Here is a 24,101-nt window from a genome sequence, read left to right as displayed (position 1 = left end):
AAAATTAATATAGTATATCTCCATAATGGGAAAAGATAACATGATTTATGCCCTGTTCACAAGGAGAGTTTAATTCATATTAAACATAGGTTACTACAAATTAAATTTAAACTGGGTTCACTCAAACAATATAATGTGAATTATATTTTAATTCGAATTAATTTACTGCACATCAATTTGCTTTGCATTAACTCTGTGTGAATGCTAAGCAAAGCTTATTAGTCCCCTACCGGTGAAACCGGAGGGGACTATAGGTTTCCTCTGAGTCTGTCCGTCCGTCTGTCTGTCTGTCTGTCTGTCCCTCTGTCTGTCTGTCAGTCTGTCCCACTATGTTCTGCACTTTTTTCCTAAACGCTTGGAGATATTGAGCTGATTTTTGGTATGTGAGTGTATCTTGATGAGTTACAGATCAAGTTTGCCTTTCGTTCTGCTTCATTGATTTTTGACGGAATTACGGCCTTTTCAATTTTACGGGTTTTCCGCAATTTTCTTCTAAACGCTTGTAGATATTGAGCTGATTTTTGGTATGTGGCTTTACCTTAATTAGTTATAGAACAAGTTTGCATTTCGTCCCGCTTCATTAATTTTTGACGGAATTATGGCATTTTCAATTCTTAACGGGAACCAGATTACAATTGCCGGTAGGGGACTAGTATTGCTAATGCAATACTCTCAGAATGCTTGTTTGAATTAAATTTTGATGCATGAGTAATAGCAAAATTAAGCCACATGCAACATGTCGGTTGTCAGAGATAAGTACTCATAGTATTTTTCAGTGAAAAACAAAGGAAAACAAGCAAATTCAAAGAAATGTGGTCCCACGCTTTTGGTGTCTTAGTGGATGGGATGCCATTGTTTATGGCATATTGTAACTTTCTTGTTTGTGTGTCCAGTATTGTAACATGAAGGTCAAGGTCAAGGGGTAAAAAATCATAGCATACTCAGAAACATCTTGTCACAGGTAATGCACACGTCAAATATGGAAGCCATATCTTTTCTCAATTAGAAATTAAAGGAAAAGATAATTTTTTTTGAAAACTAGGTCAAACTTCAAGGTCACGGGGTCAAAAAAAACATAGCATATTTGGAAAGGTCTTGTCACAAGTAATGTACATATGTCATTGAGAAAAGATGGAGCTTTCATGTGACATATGTACATTACCTGTGACAAGACCTTTCCAAACATACTATGGTTTTTGACCCCATGAACTTGACCTTGAAGTTTGAAATACTTTTCAAAAATTTAATCATTTCATTTTGATTGAGGAAAGATAGGGCTTTCATATTTGACATGATTGTGTATTACCAGCAACAAGATGTTTCTGAGCATGCTATGATTTTTGACCCCTTGAACTTGATCTTCTTGTAAATTTGACCTTATTTTGGAAGATCTTAACTTTGGTGATTACTTTTGACTGACATATGATAGGGCATTCATATTTGACAAGTGCATCACCTGTGTCAAAATGTTTTCGAATGTGCGATGATATTTGACCCTGTGACCTTGATTTTCAAGTTTGACCTAATTTTCAAACATTTTATCAGTGTTGCTAACTTTTGAAGGAGCGAAGATAGGGCATTCATATTTGACACATGCATTACCTGCAACAATCATTTCCAAATGTACTATGATTTTTATCCCCATGACCTTGAAGTTTGACATAATTTTCAAAAAAATTAACATTGCTGATACTTCTGAATGAGAGAAGATATGGCATTTACATTTGATATGTGCATTACCTGTTTCAAGACCTTTCAGATTGTATACTCTGGTTTTTGATATTTTTATACCCCTGTATCTAAGATTCGGGGTATATAGTTTTTGCCCTGTCCATCCATCTGTCTGTCTGTTTGTCTGCAAAAACTTTAACATTGCCCATAACTTTTGATTGGTTGGAGCTATGGCTTTCATATTTCACATGTGTATTCCTTGTGACAAGACCTTTCTTTGGGTACCACCATATTTGACCTTTTGACCTTGGAGATTGACCCAGTTTTGCAAAATTTTACTGAACTTTAACCTTGGCCATGACTTTTGAACAGTTGGTGCTAGGGCTTCCATACTTCACATGTGTAATCCTTGTGACAAGACCTTTCTTTGAAGACCAACAACTTTGACCCTTGACCTAGGAGATTAACCTACTTTTGAAAAACTTTAACCTTGGCCATACCTTTTGAACGATCGGTGCTAGGGCTTTCATACTTCCAGTATGTAATCCTTGTTACAAGACCTTCCTTTGGATGCCAACAACTTTGACCTTTGACCTTGACCTTGGAGTTTGACCTACTTTTGAAAAACTTTTACTTTGGTCATAACTTTTGAATGATTGGTGCTACGCTTTCATATTTCACATGTGTATTCCTTGTGAGAAGGCCTTTCCTTGGGCACCATTCATTTTGACCATTTGACCTTGACCTTGATGTTTGACTTTTGAAAAAACTTTAACCTTTTCAATATCTATTCAATGGTTGCTGTTAGGGTTTTATATTTCACAGGTATGTTCCTCGAGACAAGACCTTACTTTGGATACCAACATATTTAATTTGCATTTGAGAAAGTTTAACCTTTGCTATAAGTTGCCATACAGGGGCATCAGTGTTTCACAAACACATCTTCTTTTACATGTACATTACTTGTGTCAAGACCATTCGGATTGTATTATGATATTTGACTTCATGACCTTGATCTTGAAGTTTGATGTAATTTTGAAAAGCTGTAATCTTTGCCATAACTGTTATTAATTCAATAATTTATGTCTTTTTGTAAGATGCATAGACAATACAGAACACACAAACAAGAAAGTTACAATATGCCGTAAATGATGGCATCCCATCCTTTAAGACACCAAAAGCAGGGCACCACAATTCCTTAAATTCTTAGCTGCAGCTCCACCTATACCACTATGTAACAAGGGTTCTGTGAATGTCTCATTAAATGTTATTCATTGGTGTAAGAGGAGTTGCGGATAAGAGATGTGTACCCCAAAGAGTAACAGATGGACGGATAGACAGATGGACACCCCATCACTACACATCCCCACTTTTCAAGGAGGGGTATAATAACAAACAGAAGTGTGGTCTTCATATAAGCTTTCACACTGGAAATCATTGATAATCTGTGTACTACTAACTGATTATAATTCAGTATCTCACCCCATCTATGATAGATGATCTATCCTTTCCAGTTATTTATGAAATTATATTATAAAACAAACTGTAAATTAAGTGATAGTCTGATTATAGTGACAATTAATGCAGCATGATCTGTGTGACATATGGTCAGAAATATTTTTTGATTAATGTTTCTGATATCTTGGGTATATTCTTGGTTTTCTTACGTTTTCTTTTTCTTACGTTTTCTTTACCAATTGAAATAAAATATATACAATGTATAGTGTTCTGATCAAGCATAAACACTGAAGGCTCAAGCGAGCTTTTCTGATCAAAATTTGTCCATTGTCTGTCGTTGTTGTTGCCATTGTTGTTGCAAAAGTGTAATAAAATATTTCAATGACATAAAAAAGAACGTTTATAAACTTCTGTTTTTCAGTTTTGTGATGGAAGAACTACCGTGTAGCGGGTTTCTTTAGCGGGTGTAAAATTTGGCGTTTTGCTTGCTCAAAGTTTGCTAATAATTTTGGCGGGCACACAGTTCCATAACATTGTAAAAGAGAGGAAGTTCACCTTCTAGCTGAGTTTCAGTACGTTGAATTTACGTTTGAATACCGATTTAAACGAGAGTTTGAGTAAAAACCAACATCAGATGAAAGATGTATTGTTCAACAGAAGACTGATCGAAGTTAATTCAGTACTTACATGTATACGCAATAGTGCATATTTAGCGATTAAAATTTTAGCGGGCTACTTAAAACCCGCTAAAATAAGCCAAAGTTAGCACCCCGCTAAAAACCTTTACTATACAGTATTTATAAGCTTTGATTGAATCAATATTACATTGTTGACTTGTCATCCTGTACAATTTTGATTTCTTTTATAATACTATACAATACACTGTTCAGAAATCTTTTAATTTTTTTTTTATACTTTATTTTTGTCTAATTGATCATAAATGTTTAAATTACAAATAGATTTATCATAATGATTTTAACAAATATAACAAACAAAATTATTAAAAAATGCAGCTCATATTGCTTTACAAATCTCTTTCCTAGAACAGCAAAGTCATGATTAGTCATATTTTTTATGCAAGCATCCTCAAATAGTGTACATTCACGTTTGTTCAAATCATGACCCCTTGGGGTAGGGTGGGGCTACAATGGGTGATCAAGTTTTAAATCGGACTATACAGGAAAAATAATCTGCTGATGACGTACAAGAAGGGCCATAGTTACTCAGGTGAGCATTGTGGCCCATAGTTAGTCTTCTAGTGTACATGAATACAGGTTACCTGAAAAATTTGCAAAATTGTGTAATTTGATTAGATTAACTAGTTACATGCAATTGGTCAAAGTGTTACTTTAAATGCAGTGCATACCGATGGAATAAAATATGAAATGTTCAACATTACGATGAAGTTTCAAGACCTTTAAAAATTTTCTTACTTTGGCTTGTGTAGAAAGTTTGGTTTGGAATTGAAGAGAAATAGACAGTGAAAATCAATGGCTCTATAATTTTAATCTTATAATTCGGTTCATCGTCGCAAACCAAAATTGCATGGCCAAAATTTGCGATCCTCTTTCATTGTAGGAGACAGCTCTATAGATGAACTCCGGACCGTGGCTTGAGACGATATATTCCGTTTTAATTTTTTCTCAGTGTGTTAATTAATAGCTTGAATACCCTAAATGTCATGTTAAATGGTCTGAACCCCCAAGACATAATCAGATTTTTAAAAAAGTTAATTTTATCACATTATTAATCAGAGTATGTGTAATGTTCGATAAACATTTAAAGTTCAAAAGGCACTGTGCCGTTTTGTGGCTGTCTTCGTTCCAGAAGTCTCTGTGCTGTAAATGCGAAACATTAAGGATATGTAAGCTGTATAACCGTCGGATAAAAAATGAAGACTATTTTGAAGTTCTTATATCCCGTCGTGGTATTTCTGATTGTGTTCATGCTCACATATGTCCTTTTCTATCGAATGGCTAAAAAGTATCAAATTGTTCCTAAAAGTGAACCTAAGAAGACGGATCTCGGCCTCGACTATGAGACTGAAGAAGACATCGAGGAAATAGAAATGCCTTCCTTTGATATCGATTTGAAATTAGTTAAAGCTGTAGATAAGCTTCAACAACACCAGACTCCTGATATTGGACCAGTAAACTTAGAAAAATTTAACTATATGCTAAATCCGAGAGGTGCCTGTGATGGATTTCAGAAGGAGACCAATGCTTCGTGTGTTCTCGTGTTGGTGAAAAGCGCCCCGGATCACGCGCGCCTTAGGCAGTGGTTGAGAGTACTGATGAATGATACCATAGGCAAGTACGGCAAAAATCTGCGATTGCTTTTCTTGTTAGGATTTTCCAAGAAGAATAACAGGGATATTTATCAAGAGGGCATCAAATACGGCGATATAATTCAGAGAGATTTCATTGATACGTACAGAAATCTGACATTCAAAACTAAAATGGGCTACGAATGGGCATCGTCCTTTTGTAAGTCTGCCAGCTTTATTGTATTCCAAGATGACGATTTCTTCATCAATGTCAAGAACGTGTTCGACTTCCTTTCTCGGCAGTATAAACCTGATGACTTGTTTATAGGATATCTGGTCCCCGCAGGGGCGTCAGTTGTCAGAGAACGAGCCAGTAAATGGTTCGTGTCCAACATTGTGTTTTCTAGTGATGCTTTTCCTCCATATTTTCCTGGTGGTAGTTACTTTGTTAGTTCGAGAATAGCAAAGAGATTGACTCTGGCTTTCCCGTACGTACAGGATATTCCTGTTGATGACGTATACTTAGGACTCGTGGCATCAAAACTGGGCATTCCTCTAAAACATTCTTCTCTCTTTGATTTTGCAAACTGTCAAAATTGGAATAAATGTTTGGCATGTAAAGCCTTTATATAAAACATGATGATTGTTTTATGATTTCGTATTCCATTCATACCCTGTGTACATGTAGTTTTCTGTGTCCTTTTATTTTTCACTAGGTTCACTTTATGCATAAAATGGCCCTGTAGATATACCAATTTTTTTACTAATACCCCGTGTACCATTTTCAACATTACTATAAAGTAGAGACTTAGTGCTTTCAGTTTATACAGCAGAATTTCCTTTGAATAGTCCAGGCATTGAAAAACAGGTTGTGTGAAATTGCAATGTTATTGAATTTTGCAGAAAACAGGTGTTTCTGAAAACCTTCAGCAAAGAATTAAAATATGAGCACACCCCTCGATCCAAAAATTAAAATTTGTTTTCTAATCTCCATTAACAGTTCTTTTATAATATATTTACACATTTTGGATCGGAGGTTGTGCTGTATACGAAATATTGAAAAAAGACATCATATTTTGGCCATTTTTGAAGAAATATTCAGGATATGTGAATAATGACGCAATTCATGACGTCATAATGCATTGACTAGAAAGAAAATTACGTCATTTTCAGTAGATATTCATTCACCAAGTGCTCAAGTATTATTTATTGTCTTGTTGACTAAAACTATACAGTTTTGAATTTTCAGAAATTCACAGGGCCAAAAAAGGCCATAAGTGGCTCAAGATTGCTCTTTGTCTAAAGTCTCAATACATATATATTAATTATATATTGCAAGTTAACTTTCTTTGAACCCTTTTCTTTTCATCAGAATATGCATATATATATAAGAACAGTATTTGTGGCTCTGTATGAAATTTAGAAATTATAAATGACGGGAAGACCTATTTAGAGTTTACAGATTCCCCCATACACTAATCAGCTACATGTAATAAGCGTATTCATTTTAAGGATGAGCACTCATCAGCCAGGAACAATAAATCTCAAAATGACAATTTAATTGAATTCTCAAAGTGAAACTTGAAATTGAAAATTTTTTCGATTAACAACTTTCATTTCATGCATCTTAAACTACGTTTTAAGATTTTTTGAAGTCTTATCGAACAGTCTTGTAAAAAGTAGCCATTTGTACCCCCATAACAGTAAAATAATGATATTAAAAAACATAATTTAAAAAAAGAGAAGATTACGTACATTGTGAACCACGGTGACTTTTTGTGAGCATTACTAAGAACTTTTTTTCCTGAGGAGCAGACTACTGTAAATTACATTAAAATGCCCCCCCCCCCCCCAACATCCCTTCTTCCCAAGAAAAGCAAGTGTTTCCATGAAAAAAAGTGTACATGTAAATTTTCTGTTTTAATAAGCACAATTATCTTCGAGGGTTGAAAAAAAAAACATGTTTGTGTATCATAATTAAAGTGTGGACTTATGATTTCATTATTTTATGGAGAAGCTGTATAGCCCTCCCCCTCCCAAAATATTGCTGTGTATTTTGTAAAAAAAAAAAAGGGGGGGCTGATATAGATTGTATGCTTTGTTAATGGCCCTATTTGAATATTCATATCACTAACTCGGCAGCATATTATAATGTATACTACTATGCATATCGAGTGATTTTTGACATATATTTTAATTATATAATCACGCACTTTCTAAAGAAAGTTCGGGGAAATTGTTATCTTGGTCCGTCCGTCCTTCACACTATCTTCTTCCTCAAACTCCTCTTAAATTTTATAAAGATTAAATGGTAACTATCACTAGTTGTCATATTGTAACTAGTTGTCGTGTTGTAAATTTTGTATTAAATTCAAGATTTTACATCATCAAAGTGTAATTTAAGTACGACCTACTGAATGATACGAAAATATCGTAGAACGATCTGTCTTGACCTTCTTATTAGCGCGAAATTTGGAATCAGGAATGTCATGAAAGATGACAGGTTTGTAAATAAACAAAATAGTACATTAAAGGACCTTCACTCGGACAGATGGTGACCTTATTTGAGATTATATGTATTACTATTTTTTTTCTTTTAATTTAGATTGTTTTGCTTTTCTCGAGAAGCTAGAGCGAGAAAATAGCGAAGGAAAGGAAAGCGACCTTTTACAGAAATGGATACACCTAAAGTCAGTCAGGGAAAAGTTACTCACAAAGCTAGATCATTTGAATAGAACTGAGGTACGGTTATTTGATTGTTTGTCAAGAGGAACTTAATTACTGACTAAGTCCTAATCAATTTCTTGCAAACGCTAAAACAGGTCCAGTCTAAAGACTATTTCTACTTATGTAGCTACCTAGGTATTTAAACTTACTCCTGGCTTCGGGGCCACCAACATATAAAAATCTCAGCTCAAATCTCAACCTCAAATCTTAGATTTCTGCCTCACCTGAGATTTTCCTAAAACACCGTGCCACCAACATTTCTGAGATTCGTCTCACGTAAGCAGAGATTTGAGAAAAATCTTAGACTTATTCTCGTTGTTATATGCGACCTTTTTTTCTGATAATGCACAAATTTGTTGAATTAATGATTGAATTTACCTTTTAGTCAGTTGTTAATGCAATATTTTGGTGTTTAATCGCGAAAATACACATCCCCCACTTCCTACGTCTTTTATTTGCTGTTTCGAGTCACTCAACGGAAAGGATTCCATTACGATCTTTGCGACAATAAATATTCACCGAGTCCCCGTAAAATAAATCGTATACAGAAGAATAACACAAAACATATCCAAACTTTATAGTCTTGGTTCGTCTGTCTACATAAACACACAAAAATATACACCGAGGCGTCACTTCCGCCATTGTGACGTTACGTGTCGAAAGATTACAAAGAGTAGATAGGCGGATCAAGACTATATATTTACAGGCCGATTACACAATTTTTTTTCTTTTATTTTGTTTTTTACAAAGTCAGAAATATCTATTACATTTTACTCTCCATAGCAAAAATGTTTTAAATATAGGGAGTTTTTGTCCCTATTTAGAATAATTTTTTTAAAAAAATCATCGTTTCAAGCGATCAGAGAAAATAGATTTTACCGCTGCGAAATGATGATTTTAATACTGCAAACTCGGCATTAACAATGATAAAGAAAACACCGAGTAATTTTTTTTCTACCTGATTAAATCCTTATTTTCTCACATGATAATTTTCTTGAGTGTTCCGTAAAATTCGTGCATAAGTTGCGACAGAAAAAATGTCCAAGGCGAGTAACATAATTACAATTCAATTCAATATATACATGTATGCTTGGTTTTACTTGAACCCAAGAAGATGGGCGTGTTTGGTGTGTGATCTGCAGGAATAAGGCGTACGAAACATTTATAGTTCAAATGTCTACGATTTGGTCGGCTGACCACAGCTGGACACACTTTACAAAGTTACGCACATGGGAAAATGTTACATTTAGTTTGAAATACTGTGTCGAATTTAATATATCAGTCCGCTTAACTTAATAATTACTACATGTAAAACGTAGTAACTCTTCACGTAAGTAATAAACACCTATGGGGTATAGTTAAATGCAATTACATTAACTATATATTAAAGTGTCAGTAGGTTAGAAAAATTGCTTTCGCTTTCGGTGCAACAGAACCAGAATTTATCTATTTGAAAATAAATCAGTACATAAAATTAAACTGACAAAAGAATTGATTGTTTGCACTAAAAAAAATATTAACGCTCCATGCGAGGATCGAACCAAAAATATTAATTTATCATTGCACTGGACGGGTAACTCATACTACTGAGCTATCACCGCTCCACACACTTTATGGTTTTTAAAGCGACAATGAAGCACTGCATTTACACGTTGGAATTTTTTTGGAAAAAGTTCATTTTTAATTGTCTCTGGGTCTTCTCTCCATTTTTTACAAATGTTTATTCGTTTCTTTGAATTAAAATGCACACAAATAACGTTTCAAAATCATGGAGAGATGACCCAGAGGTAGCAAATTTTTAGAAAAACGTGTTTGAAAATGTAACATTTTGTACCAAATGACTCATCTAGCCAATTTTCAAGTTCTTTTTTAGCAAATCAAAATACAATATCGGGAAAATATTTTCATTTCCTATTTCACAGGAACCCAATACAGGAAAAGAATGCTAAAATTTTATGTGACAGATCAATGAAATTTTCACTTTTTAAGTGCGCCCAGATTCCTGCCGAATGCCAATGAAAGGCGCCCTTGTTCTTTATCAAATTGTTTAATGTGATTATGTCAGTTATTTCAGGTACATGTATACACACCCCTTCCCCCGAGGAAACAAAAAACAAAAACCAAAAAAAAAAAAAAAAAAAAAAAAAACAACCTGAAATTGAACTATACGGACATGTATGTAGGGACGAGGCTAAATAACACATCACATTTTCCACGATCCCGTGATAAAATGTCACAGGAAAAATATTCTTCTTTTCAGATATAATATATATAATAATAATTAATTTCAGATATAATAACAAAGAATATAGTGAGCAATATTCGTTGTTACACTGGTTACCTAAATCAATCTAACAATCACTTATCAAGTGACGATTAACTGATTATAATTCCTATGAAAAGTTTCACGGCGTAATCATGTACTATTTGAAACTTAGGACCATACTTGTCTAATCTCAAAATGTAACTGGTCGTATTAAAAAAAGTCTGGTTTATTCTTTCAAATAATATAAACGGTCAGGGATTTTTGTGTGCGATGCATAGTGTGTATAAAGCAGATGCCCATACGCGGATCTAGAGGGGGGAGGTGGTCGCCCCCCCTCACCCCCCACCCCCACCCCGGAATTTGCATGCAAAGTTATTGAAAGTATATACTGAATCAAATAAAAATTGATTTTGGACCCCCCCCCCCTGAAAACGTGGACCCCACCACTACCACAACGAAATAGGTTTTTCACGTTTGTGAAACGGATTTTTTTTCTTTTCAAGAAATTTTCGGGGTTTTATACTTTTGGGAAAGCAGTTTTGCTTGTCAAGAAATTTCTGGTTTGGATTTTTTTTTTTGACTTGGGTGGACCCCCCCCCCCCCCCCCCCCCAACACTGGAAAGAATTCCGGGATACCTATTCTCAATTAGGAATTTTATAGATTTAGTGAAGATCCAGATTAGACAGATTGCTATCATCAGTGATTAATAAATGGTGATTTATAAATTATTTTGAAAGCATAGCAATATTTTACACAAAATTTTGGACAATGTTCTTTTAATATTTGCGTATAATTTACACAAATATGTATATACGTATATTGTACAAGTAAAAAATAACTACCGGAAAAAGAACAAAGAAGAGGCCGTGAAGATTTAATATTATCTAATCATATTTTCTTTTCTGATATACATGTATATATAATGTGAATTGATAAATTTGCCTGACCATACATAGCACACTAAAATATGAATTTAATTAATAAATGAAAATAATTCTTGCATGAATGAAGATATACATGTTATGTAAAACGTGTCACAAGAATATTGCTTTTATTCCTTATTATTATTATTTTTTTTTTGTTTCAATGCGTGGACAATATTATGACATTTTTTACATGTGCGCAAGCCCCTCCTCCCCTTTCTTAAAAACGTATGATCTTGTTTTGGAAGAAATAAACATGCTCTCTGTGTTTGCACGTTAATTTCATGTATTCATGGATTAACCTGTGCACTGTCATAATATTTGCAAACATTTTACCATAAAATAATTCTTTGAGATTTTATTTGAGACTACTATGTACCAATCTCAAGATTTTCTGAGAAATCTCAGATTTTTTTCTCAGCTGAGTCGGAAAAAACGTTGGTGGCACACACGTTTCAGAGAAATCTCAGATTTGAGAAAAATCTCAGATTTAAGAAAAAACTCAAGAAATAAGTCTGAGTTTGAGAAAATATTTCATTGGTGGCACAGTTCGGTGAGAAAAACTCAAATTTTCTGAGAAATCTCAGATTTGAGAAAATCTCAGCGTTGGTGGCCCCGAAGCCAGGAGTCCGAGTCCATGAACTATTTTTACCCACTTTTTGCTTTACTCGCATTTTGTGGCAAATCGCAGGAATGGCGCAATATGGTGAGTACCAATTTTCTTGATATAGTCACACTGACGATGCATTTGACAAAAATTTTGTCCAAAAAATAATTACTTTCTAACTAAGTTATCAATTTTGCATCAAAAGCTACACCCATGTTTCAAAATTGTGAAAAATTGCTTTGAAAAGGCTAAATAAAGCTACTTCAAGTAGGTAAATAAAGCTACGGTAGGAAATTATTTTAAGCTACATCGCTAAATCTAGTGATTGTACCAGACCTGTATATACATGTATATATATATAATTATATATATATATATAGAGTGAGAGAGAGAAAGAAAGATAAAGAGAGAGAGAACCTGTCTGGATGTAAGAATGCCTTGGTTTACGACATTTTTTATACTACTGTTAATTATTATTCAAAATTTTGGATAAATTAATTAATTCAGGAATTTTTAATCATGTTCAGAATACTAGTATTTCAGTCTACATATCATGATGTGTATCATGCAACAAAAAAATCATAGTATTCTGGTATACCAATAAAATTGCACATCCCTAGTGACAAGTATATTAAAGTTCTTACTGGATAATAAATTCCTCTGCAAAGTACTATAAGCATGTACTTTTTTCCATGGGGTCATAATTCTTCCATTCAATTCACGGGTTGAAAATAATGAGGATTTCTTGGAATGCATGGTATACATGTCTTAATCACTTTAGTTTAAGTATGTTGTGACAAATTTCTTTGGAAAATTTGTGACCCGACTTATTGCGTAAATTAATCCCACATGGAAAAATGTACATGTATAGTATATTTGTTTTTTCAGTTGTTGTTGTTTTTATGTTTTAGTAAAAAAATTAAATAATGCATCTTTTTTTATATATGTTAAGATCTGTAGCTCGCTGGACTGAAAAAAATTGGGATGGACGACCATAGGGCTACAGTGCCACCCATTGAAAAAAGTGTACATTTATTGTGCTGTGTAAAATATATGGAAAAATAAATAAAAAAAAAACAGGACACTTTTATGCACAATCAATACATCGATCTATACACTTTTTTATACGCTCGTCTTATGACGGGACGTATTATGTTATAGCGTTCATGTCCGTCCTTCTGTCTGTTAGCTTTTTTGTGTCCGGCTCATAACTTTAATACCATTAGGCCTAGAATTATCAAACTTTGTCAGCTGATACTTCTTGGGTAGAAGGTGTGTCGCACATTAAAAGTAGGTCACTCTGACCTTTAATTAAGATGCTATGGCCAAATATTGAAAAATCCTGTCCGGCTCATAACTAGAAAACTATTAGACCTAGAATCATCAAACTTGGCCAATATATGCATCTTGGGTAGAAGGTGTGTTGCGACCTATTTCAAGGTTACTGAGACCTTTAATTTAAGTGAAATTTAAAAAAAAAAAATGTCTTTTAACTTTTAAATTACACAATCCCAAAAGATGTAAGAGTATTGCAGTATCCTTATTTAAAAGATATTAAATCAAGAAAATACTTATTTTTTTCATTAAAAATTTACAGCAATCTGTAACAAATGTAATGTTATAAGAGAAATTCCACCTCTCCCATGGGAGTAATTATCAAGCTCTGGTCAAGAAGAATTTTGATAACAGAAAATAGCATGTCAAATTAGAGAAAAATTAATGAGTTTAGTGTAAGGAGATAACTGGTAGAGCATCTCTGATCAAGCAGGTGTTATCTATATCTCTTGGGAATCAGTCTCTTAATTGAATAGTGTTGTTGGTTAGTCTAACTTTCAAGATAAATTTGATGTAAAGTAATTAAAACTAGTTTGATATTGTATAATATAATTAAAACTAATTATATATTGTATTTATTTTTTTATTTTAATTTTTATATCTTTACAACAAATTGCAGAGTGTCATGTCTCACTATTAAAGACACAAATTTATAGTCTAAAGAATAAACATAATTTGTTTTGATGTTTTATTAGGCTGTAGCATTGTTAATCCATCATAAAATATACAATAAACAAAGCTGCAGACGAGCATTTGTTCAGCTCTACAAAAACCAAAGGAGAAATATATGATGTATTATTTGTTATAATTAATACATACACCACAGGAGATGTATGTACATCAAACATTATATAGGGATGTCAAAATGTTTATTTTCCTTAGTTGATCATTCGATTGCATTATTCGAACGATAGTCAAATATTCGGAACATTTTCTGAAAATAAAATTTTATTTTATACTTCATTGGTCATGTTGGTACAGTGTACATACTCAGAAACCTTTTTACTTAAATCTATTTAAAAAGTAACATCAAAATTAATGTAACGTAATGCGTGGATAGCATGATTCTATGAAATAAATTTAGAAACCTAATTCTCCAAAATTTATCATTTACCCGGAAATAGAATTCATAAATCGGCCTGTACATACAGTCATTTTTATTGAGTAAGCATTAAAAAATTACCAGCCGATATTTTTAAAAGCTTATTATGAAATAAAATGGAGGAGGGGGGCTATCAAAATGTCCTCAAACTAGGGATGGGTATTGCCAAAAATTTTGTATCGTGATATATCACGATTTTTTTCCAAAAATATCACGATAAATTGTGATATTTTTACACACAATTTTTACTACAATTTCAAATAAATAACTCATAATATTTCTTTAAAATATGCTATAAAAACATAACTTTACTTTTGAATTTTTTATTTATTTAATATAAAGCATGTTTGGATGAAATTGTTTAATTGTTTTCAACATATTTTTTAGTACACTTCCTGTAATTGTCATTCAATAGTTTGAACAAATAAATGAATAATTTCCGGAATCCATAGTTGTGTACTAAATACCGGTATTTTAGTCTCCGTATCACGATACGTATCACGCAACAAAAAATCGCGATATACCGGTATACCGATAAAATCGCACATCCCTACCTCAAACAGTTTAAAATGTAAGTGCATTGTTTTAATAATTATCGAAGTATCAAAACAGGTTTATTCCTTGCATTTGAGCAAACTTAAAATAACAAAAGATAATTGTCCAGTAAATAATTTTACAAACAAAGCCCATTATATTGGTTGGTAATTTATTACAAAAACAACACAGGCAGTTACTGACAATTAATTCTCGCAGTAGTGAAGCATTTATAATTGCTGTACTTTCTATATGTACATGGAAAATCTACCGTTTTTTTTTTTTTGTTGAGGAAAATTATCGACTGTCTATGAGAAAAGACTGTTTCTCATTGTTTTGATGAGAATTCCATCTCATCTATCACTCATTTATTGCATTTATTTAGTTAAAATAATATTCGAATGTCGTTTCATTATTCGATCGTCGGTCCATTCGACTGATAGTCGAATAGTCGACTATTCGTTGACATCCCTAATTATAAGCAATGGAAAAATCATTGAAATCTTTGTATCAAGGTTAATATGATTTTCTTTCACTTTAGACTATTTATGATAATTGAACAATATTTGACGGGCGTATCATGCTGTGGCGGGGCACTTTATTATTCAATGGTGGCACTGTAGCTCTCTGGTCGTCCATCCCAATTTTTTTTCAGACCAGCGAGCTACAGGTCTGCAGCGTTATGTATGTTTACATGTAGCTTTGATTACACATTTGGTAATTTAAATGAAGTTCTAGCATAGGTATTCTTCAAAATGAATGATGTGAATACATAATTATTTGAAGTTTTGGCATACACTGGGGCTGTGGTAAAATGTTTGTTAAAAAGTGAATGAAACAAGTGGAAGAAGATGCATATGATTATACATTAGAACAGAATAGATGAATAATCATACTTGCAACTTCCAACATGTTAAAATCTGGACATGACCTTATTTGGAAAGTAAAAAATCTGGTCATGACGCGTAACAACATTCACAACATATTTACTTTGATTAGAATTATTTATTGAAAAGAAGCTTGGTAAATTACAATGGCAAAATCTGCATGAATATTTCATTAATTGAATTCATTGATTAAATTTACATATTAAAAGGGCATTGGGGGTTCATTGTTTAGTATTAACCTTAATTAAGTGTTTTAAATACTGAAAGCCCCTTCAGAATCTGCATTACTGATTGGAGGGAACATGGGAAGTTTGAGCTTATTTTGAAAGTATTCAAATATTAACTTTGAAGTATTTTATCCAGACCTTATAAACAAGTGTATTATATAATGTACAGTTAGCCTCACATTATCTTCAGTAACTTTATTTTATCTAATGAAAGTTATTTTCCAAGATTCTTGGATAAGTACATAAATATCATTTTTCTTGGTTTTGTTCCTGTTGACCCTTATAATGATCTCATTCTATCAGAAGCCACTTTATAATGATTTCAAACTTTGATCTGTCAAAACAGCTCCTAGATAATTGTTAACACTGCACTAATGATTCACTGTTTTTTAGCTGGAAATCAAAAGTGCAAACAAATTTACAAACCAAATCTGGAAATTGGAAGATTTTTTGTTTTTCAGCAAAAATTGTGTGAAAAGCATGTCCCATTGTGTCGTAAATAATAATTGGGTTACAGGTCGGAAAATTGGGTATAACCAGATGAAATCGGGAGAGTTGGCAACTATTGGTGTATTCAGGATTATTTTGGTCAAAATAGTCAATGGCATTCTTTTAGTATGACCTGACATTGGTTATTGAATTTAAGAAACAAAAAGATTGAGAAGACAAATTATATTTATATCTCACAGGCAACATGTAAGAGTCCTCTCCACAAGGTTCACCCTGTCAGTAATTGTTCATGAGGTAAAAATCGTTGATTTTAAAGAGAAAGTTCAGATAGGAGCCATTGAAGAAAAATAAATTTTACAACATGCACTCTTGCCCACATTTATAATAGAGCCTAAAGGTGCATGAATTCATTATATATTTCAGAGTCAATTAGAAGAAGAAATAGAAAGAGAGCTTTTTGGACAGCAGTCAGAAACTGAGAATGAGGAGCTGGCAGAGAGACATCAGTATTTACAAGATTTACTCAATTTATACAGGATCACAGGTAGGAATAACTTAAAGAGTCATTAGAAAATAGCAACACATACAGGGCCAAAATATGTTATTGGCCTTTAGATTTCATTGAGGACATTGGTTTATCATGTGACATACAGAATACTTCAAGTTTTGATTATGCTGATATCAAATTGTGGAACCCCAGGCAACGTTAAAGGCAGTTTTAGAGAGAGGAGTGGGGGTATAGGAGATCCATCTCTCTTTTTAGGAATTATAAATATCAAAATCCATGATGTAATTGGTTTATTTAAACGCATATAATATATGTGACTTTGTTTATGTTCTTCATTAATGAAATCGGCATAAGTGTCATTAGAGCAAAGTTTGCTGCCAGAGGGAAGAGCATTAAAAAGAAATTTGAGAGCATTTTCAGTGGTGGATATCTTTTTTCAGGTACACATGTATGCCATGAGGACAAGGAGCAGTTAACAGTTTGTTTGGATGCCTCTTATTATGACACTGTTTTAGAATCTTACCTTATAGAATTAAAGAATAAAGATAATGGATATGTAATACTAAGGCATTCATTGCCTGAGTTCATCCCCACACTTCAGCTGGAGAAGGACCACCTGACTACAGGAGATATTGCATCATTTCTGTCCATCATTAGGAACTATGTGCAAGCATACATATTCAAAAGAGAGGAACACAGGAGAGTGAAGGTTTGATTGATTTTAAATGATTAAGGTTTGAGATTGTAGTTTGCAATATTTCTTTAGTAAAATACTCGACAAAAGAGCAGAACAGTATTGCATAGTTATTGATCAAGACACAATCAAAATGGTGAAATGATTTCTACATTTAGCAGTGTCATTTTTATTTTCAATTTTAAGGAAGTGATTGAGGGAAACGGTTTTTCATGTGACATCCAGAACACTTCAAGTTATGATTATGTCGAGATCAAGTTAGAGGACCCCAAACAACTTTATAGAATGAAACTGGTCTTTAGATTACTAAGTGTTTTGCCAGAGAGAGTTCAGATAGGTAAGAGAAATTGCAATATACATTACATGTAACATGACAGATAGCACCTTACAAAATGCTATAACAATAATGATGAATTACTACGTCCATGTATTTATAGAGGAAGATTCAGAGACACAGAGAAACATCAAAGACTGGAAGAATATATTTTTATCCAAACCACTTGCTGATTCTGTTTCTGAGATAGTGACAGACATTTTAAAATGATTTAGATAGACATCAATTTCTATTGAGTTTCTGTTATGAAACAGTGTTTCTGCTAAAGCAGCTGTACAATAGTTTTTTGTATATCTTATCAACTATATACATATTTTTTCTTCACATGTGTGAAGTCTACTGGAGGTATATGTACTAAGAAATGTACTGTACCAGTTATTCATTTGGGATTCTTACATTATTTACATCAGTCATGGCATAAACTACATACTTTCTATATGTGAAAGATACATTAAAATTAAATTTTGTCTCTAACTTAAACTTACTAGTATCTTTTTAAATAATGTTGGAAAAATCTGTTGAAATGTCAACATAAATTAAAAAAAAAATTGAATTAGATCTTTTTAAGAGTTATCTCTCTTGCAAGCACTCTTCTGTATAGTAAAGGTAAGAGGTGTACTTGAAATCAGCTGATAAATGATAACAATAACAAACACATTGTGAATGATTGCATCTCTTATGATAGATGATGGTCTACATCTTATCAGAAAATGAGGACACATTCACTTGGTGAAGTACAGGAGCTGCTGATAAAGTGTGTGTGTATTTGCATGGACTTAGGGGGGTTGTAACAAGTTATCAATGTTATAGAATTGTTTTCTTATCCCTGTTAAGGAGAAATTAATGACAATGAGTATTGATTCAAGTACAGAAGATCCTATGGATTACCTTAAACCAAAGTCCATGGAAAAGGACCCCCTGCTGGGGAAAATTACACATGCAAGCGCACCAGCAGGTGAGGTTTTGTCTACATACACCAACACTTGTTATATATATATATATATATATATATATATATATATATATATATATATATATATATATATATATATATATATATATATATATATATATATAATATTTGGAAGTACAGTGTTTACAGACACACTTGAATGTGATTTTTCTTCAGATTGGTACAGATACTCAATGTACTGGTATATATATATATATATATATATATATATATATATATATATATATATATATATATATATATATATATATATATATATATATATATATAAACAAATTTTGTTTCATTTTTAGCTAAAATTTAGACAGAATTGCAGTCACAGGCATTTCAAAGTAGTATCATTATTTCACTAAGTATATGACCTGTACTATATTATGCATGCGATTGACATATTGATGTGAACTTAAAATATCCAAGATTGCATTTATTATAATTTGTATATATATATCATGCAGGAGATAGTCTAATTATTATTTATTATGCCATATGATGTTATTCAAATATGGAGAGTAAAAAAGATAGTACATATTTCTTCTATATTTGTGATCTTACAGGTTTTGGAAGTCGGCACGTTTTGACTCTCTTAGGGTTCCTCGGGTTCTTTAATGTTTACTGTTTACGTGTAAATCTGAGTGTTGCCTTAGTTGCTATGGTAAACTCCTCAAATAGTGACGCATCGGATAATACTACAGATTGTAAAAATGACATTCCTGCCAATACATCATCAGCTAGTACTGTAAGTATAAATTTTTTATAGTACTGCACTGAGACTGCTGCAGTTGTAATTTTCATATTTGTAATAAACATGTTAATTCTGTTGAGTAGAATTATAAAAATGGGTAATGTACATATATTTAACAATAGATAATTCATTCCATATTTGTTTATATTATAAATCTACTTTTAGATTATTTCTCAATGAAACACAAGGGATCCCACAGTTAAGCATTTAAAAAATAAATTACAATGATGGGCATTGTACATGTTATACATGTTGAAGTAAAATTTTTCATTTGAATGGAAGTTTGGGTCTTTCTTATCAAATGTCAATTGTTACATAATGATGCCCTTTTCTTAAGAATTGAGAAAACAATATTTATTGCAGTGTTTTAAGACACCCCAGTCTCTGAGACTAACAGTGTCAGTTTTGCTGAAGTGGGGATTTTATGAAGTTGGGAGAGAGATTGGGAGTCTCCCGCTTCTGTAGAACACATGTAACGAATATGTACATAATTTCATATATTTATTTGTCATGTCTATTGAAGTTATCACAACATGTGTATCAACTGAACATGTGTTTACCCATTGTTCATGTAGACTGCCAGTCTGATTGGCTATTGTATAAATTATGGATCATACCTGTTCTACGGGTTTTTGAATGAAGCAAGTGAGAAAATTTATGACAATTGAGGGTTCTCTTTCTCAGTGCAGACTAATGTTTTTCTGCACATTCTCCCCTACAATTAATGTTTTCTCCTTTCAGAAGAAATGGGCGTATCATTATGTAACAACCAAAGTTCAAAAGAAAGCTCAAAATGTTTCATTCAAACAGAAAATTTTACCACTTCAATGTGCATCATTGTATCAGTGACTTGTAAAATATGAATTGGTAACAACACTTAAATTTAAGAATTAAATGATCAATTTTTGTAAATTTTCATTAAATGTTGAAGTGCCATAATTCACACATGGCATGTATCCAGATTCATATACAATCTAAATGTGTCCTTGTGTTTAACATGTACCTGATTTGAATATGCATGCTCATATGTTATTTAGGACAAGCGTATTGTTGTGGAAAAATAATAATGCATTACAGAGGACAAACAATTACTCTGATGGAATGTTAGTGCAAAAGTGATCCAATGAAATCAAAGGAGTGTGTGTGTTTTATAATTAACAGGGTGAGTTTGATTGGGATACAAACACACAGTCCCAAGTGTTGGGGGCATTTTTCTATGGTTACATCATCACACAGATTCCTGGAGGGTGGCTGGCAGAGGTATTTGGGGGTAAAAAGCTTTTTGGACTCGGAGTTCTTTGCACAGCTGTTCTAACCTTATTGACCCCCCTAGCAGCTCGATGGAACTTGTATGTCTTCATTGCTCTCAGAATCGTAGAAGGAATAGGAGAGGTGAACTTTTGCATTCCAGGATTACTTTTAACATAACATATTATTAAAAGTGGTAAAAGAAGAAAATAAAAGTGTTGAATGTTGAACAGGTTATCTGGACAAATTTTGTCTCTCTCCAGCATGTTTACACATTTCCAACTTCTATGCCACTTTTTTTTCCAAAATGGAACTTTAAAGTTTGCAGGGGGAAAAAAGCCACCTGTCACCCATCTGCTGTCATTTTTTTTACCCTTTGTTTTTTCATTCTAGTAGTATTTAGAAATTACAATAAGATTTCATAGAACTCATGACAAAATGGGCTGAAAATAGTAACTTTTACGGAACAATTATGTTACATCACTCAAGTGAATGGATGTGATTATTGCTTGACAAATGCTCACATCCACTTGTCTGTCTCTGTTAGACTCATGGTTGAAAAACTTCATACTTTGAGGTTGCACCATGTGGTCATAACTTTGCTTATAAAAATGCTGACAATTTATTTAAAGATAAAACAATTGACTTATAGTTTATTTTGTAGTCAGAAAAGATGATACCAAATGTGCAAAATTTCACTGATGTACCTAAAGTGGTTTGAATTTTATGGCTCCAGTCCACAAACTTTTCCATAACCTTTCGTATGAACATGCATACATTTATATCCATAGACCATTGATCTTATTCATCTTTTAGTTGTTTTGTATGATGTTATTGAAACTATTTCAAATGCTATTTTAGGGTGTGACTTTTCCAGCCATGAATGCCATGTGGGGGAAATGGGCTCCTCTTTGGGAGCGAAGCAAACTACTGAGCTTTACTTATGCTGGTGAGTGCAGGGATAAACATTAACTTTCATATTCACTTGTCCTTTGGGCAAGTGAACTCAAATTTTGACTTGTCTGAATGTAAAACTTGGTTGCCCAAACTTTAGAAAGAAGAAAATACGAGTAATTTAATTTATGTTTATAAATAATGTGTGATAAAGTACTTTAAAAAATGTTGACGTGCCGGTGATCTTACAATTGTAAATACATGTATACCACAGTCCTTTCATTTATCCTGTAAACTCACACTGCCATGCAGCAGTATATATTTTCTTTAAAATAAAATTCATATTTTAAAAATACATATACATTATTTTGATTTTTTTCCTTTGGAAAACTGAGGCCTCACTAAAGGAAAACAGTTGCCATGTTTTGAAACATACATATCCTGATCAGAATACATAGTGTGCCAAGAATAACTGGTGTTCTGTGAGTGAAAAAATAAATTATTCTAATTTCATAATAAGAATGTAACTAAGTTGTCAGACGCAGAGCCATGTTTTGTCATGGACCGGAAAGAAAAGAGAAAACCAGCCCGATTTCTGAATAAAATGTAGAAACGCTTCCGAGGGATTCCGAATGCAAAACCATATGTCATGTTCTTGGTGGAAAGTGTTACCGTTTTGTTGAAAACTAAAGCAAAATTTTTTTTAAAAAGTTTCTATCGGAAATATCGGAAATATTCACTTGCCCTAACGGACAAGTGCATTGGCATTTTCACTTGCCCGAACTGGGAATTTACTTGCCCCGGGCAATCGGACAACCGTTAATGTCGATCCCTGGAGTGACTTTACATAAGCTGGTTATTGACTTGACTTATGCTGATTAGTGACTTGACTCATGCTGGTATGCGACTTTACATATGCTGGTTAGTGACTTGACTTATGCTGGTTAGTGACTTGACTTATGTTGGTTAGTGACTTGACTTATGCTGATTAGTGCTTTGACTTATGCTGACTAGTGACTACTTGTGCTGATTACTGACTTGACTTTTGCTGATTAGTGACTTGACTTATGCTGACTAGTGACTACTTATGCTGGTTAGTGACTTGACTAATGCTGATTAGTGACTTGACTTTTGCTGGTTAGTGACTACTTATGCTGGTTAGTGACTTGACTTATGCTTCTTATTGACTTGACTGCTGATTAGTGACTTTACATATGCTGTTTAGTGACTACTTATGCTGATAAGTGACTTGACTTATGCTGATTAGTGAATACCTTTGCTGGTTAGTGACTTGACTTATGCTGATTAGTGACTACTTATGCTGATTATTGCCTTTACTTATGCTGGTAAGTAACTTGACTTATGCTGGTTAGTGACTACTTATGCTGATAAGTGACTTTACTTATGCTGATTAGTGACTTGACTTAAGCTGATTAGTGACTTTACTTATGCTGATTAGTGACTTTACTTTTGCTGATTAGTGATTTTACTTATGCTGATTAGTGACTTGACTTAAGCTGGTTAGTGACTTTACTTATGCTGGTGAGTGAAAAAGAATTTATGGAACGATATTTGTCCTGGCTTTGAGACTAAATTTTCTTTATTTTGATTATGTCACAAGCAATGAATGCTTTGTCAGTGTTTGTAATTAGAAAATATTTTATGCAATTGAAACATAAAATTACACATATTATTTGAAAATGTTTATTGAGGTCTAATTTATTTCCAAACATGATTTTTTCATAAATCTTGCATACTATATATTCTGATACTTTTCCAATGAAAATTTATACATGTTTATCATACTGACAGAATCCATGATCAAGATGAAGGTAAGTTTAAATTGCAAACAAGTATAGGAATGATTGACGAGTAACCTGTTTGCATAACTCTTATTTAAAGTGATATGGTCTGTAATTTTGCGAATTTTGGATTATGTGATTAATATCAATAATATTGATTTTTTTGTGTCACTGAAAAATTAAAAGTTCACCAAATATCAAAAGCTACGGACCATGTTACTGTGAATACGGTACTCTGTCCTGATGGTAACATTATGGATGTTGTCACTGTCTTTTCATTTTGAGATGTACTGCTATGACAGAGATGTAATACCTTTTTGTACTCTCTTTCATTTATTTCTTAAAAAAATGAATTATATTATGTCATGAAGCAATTTATCTTAACATATTAAAAATAAAGTTCTGTTTTGAGGACAATATATAAATTAGATCTTAAAGAATGTAGGCTAAAA

The 24,101-nt window shown here is 32.8% G+C and overlaps 3 protein-coding genes across 4 annotated transcripts in view; all 3 read left to right on the top strand.

Annotated features, from left to right (window-relative positions):
* LOC133190913 (uncharacterized) overlaps positions 1-18,488 on the top strand; it is a 62,408-nt gene extending 43,920 nt beyond the window's left edge. Inside the window, exons 2-6 of the mRNA XM_061326601.1 lie at positions 7,999-8,137; positions 16,878-16,998; positions 17,403-17,671; positions 17,843-17,993; positions 18,094-18,488. Of these exons, the coding sequence (XP_061182585.1) occupies positions 7,999-8,137; positions 16,878-16,998; positions 17,403-17,671; positions 17,843-17,993; positions 18,094-18,200 (787 nt within the window). The 3' untranslated portion in view covers positions 18,201-18,488. The remainder of the gene's footprint in view (positions 1-7,998; positions 8,138-16,877; positions 16,999-17,402; positions 17,672-17,842; positions 17,994-18,093) is intronic.
* The window catches only part of LOC133190840 (sialin-like), a 142,318-nt gene that overhangs the window by 105,562 nt on the left and 12,655 nt on the right, over positions 1-24,101 (top strand). The window contains exons 1-4 of one of the 2 annotated variants that reach the window (XM_061326528.1): positions 18,658-18,945; positions 19,518-19,699; positions 20,867-21,097; positions 21,815-21,902. In XM_061326528.1, the coding sequence (XP_061182512.1) occupies positions 18,834-18,945; positions 19,518-19,699; positions 20,867-21,097; positions 21,815-21,902 (613 nt within the window). In that variant the 5' untranslated portion in view covers positions 18,658-18,833. Of the gene's footprint in view, positions 1-18,657; positions 18,946-19,517; positions 19,700-20,866; positions 21,098-21,814; positions 21,903-24,101 lie in introns of those variants that run through there. The other variant, XM_061326535.1, reaches the window with a different exon arrangement.
* Positions 5,005-6,066, top strand: LOC133190904 (beta-1,3-galactosyltransferase brn-like). The gene has a single exon (XM_061326590.1). The coding sequence runs from the start codon at positions 5,021-5,023 to the stop codon at positions 6,026-6,028; it is 1,008 nt and encodes a 335-aa protein (XP_061182574.1). The 5' UTR covers positions 5,005-5,020; the 3' UTR covers positions 6,029-6,066.

The sequence above is a fragment of the Saccostrea echinata genome, unplaced genomic scaffold, assembly GCF_033153115.1.
Source record: "Saccostrea echinata isolate AGI-Se365-2 ecotype Australia unplaced genomic scaffold, CSIRO_AGI_Sech_v1 ptg000001l, whole genome shotgun sequence".
Taxonomy (NCBI): Eukaryota; Metazoa; Mollusca; class Bivalvia; order Ostreida; family Ostreidae; genus Saccostrea; species Saccostrea echinata.
Note: the sequence above shows the minus strand (reverse complement) of the source record. Positions and strands in the feature narration are given on the sequence as shown.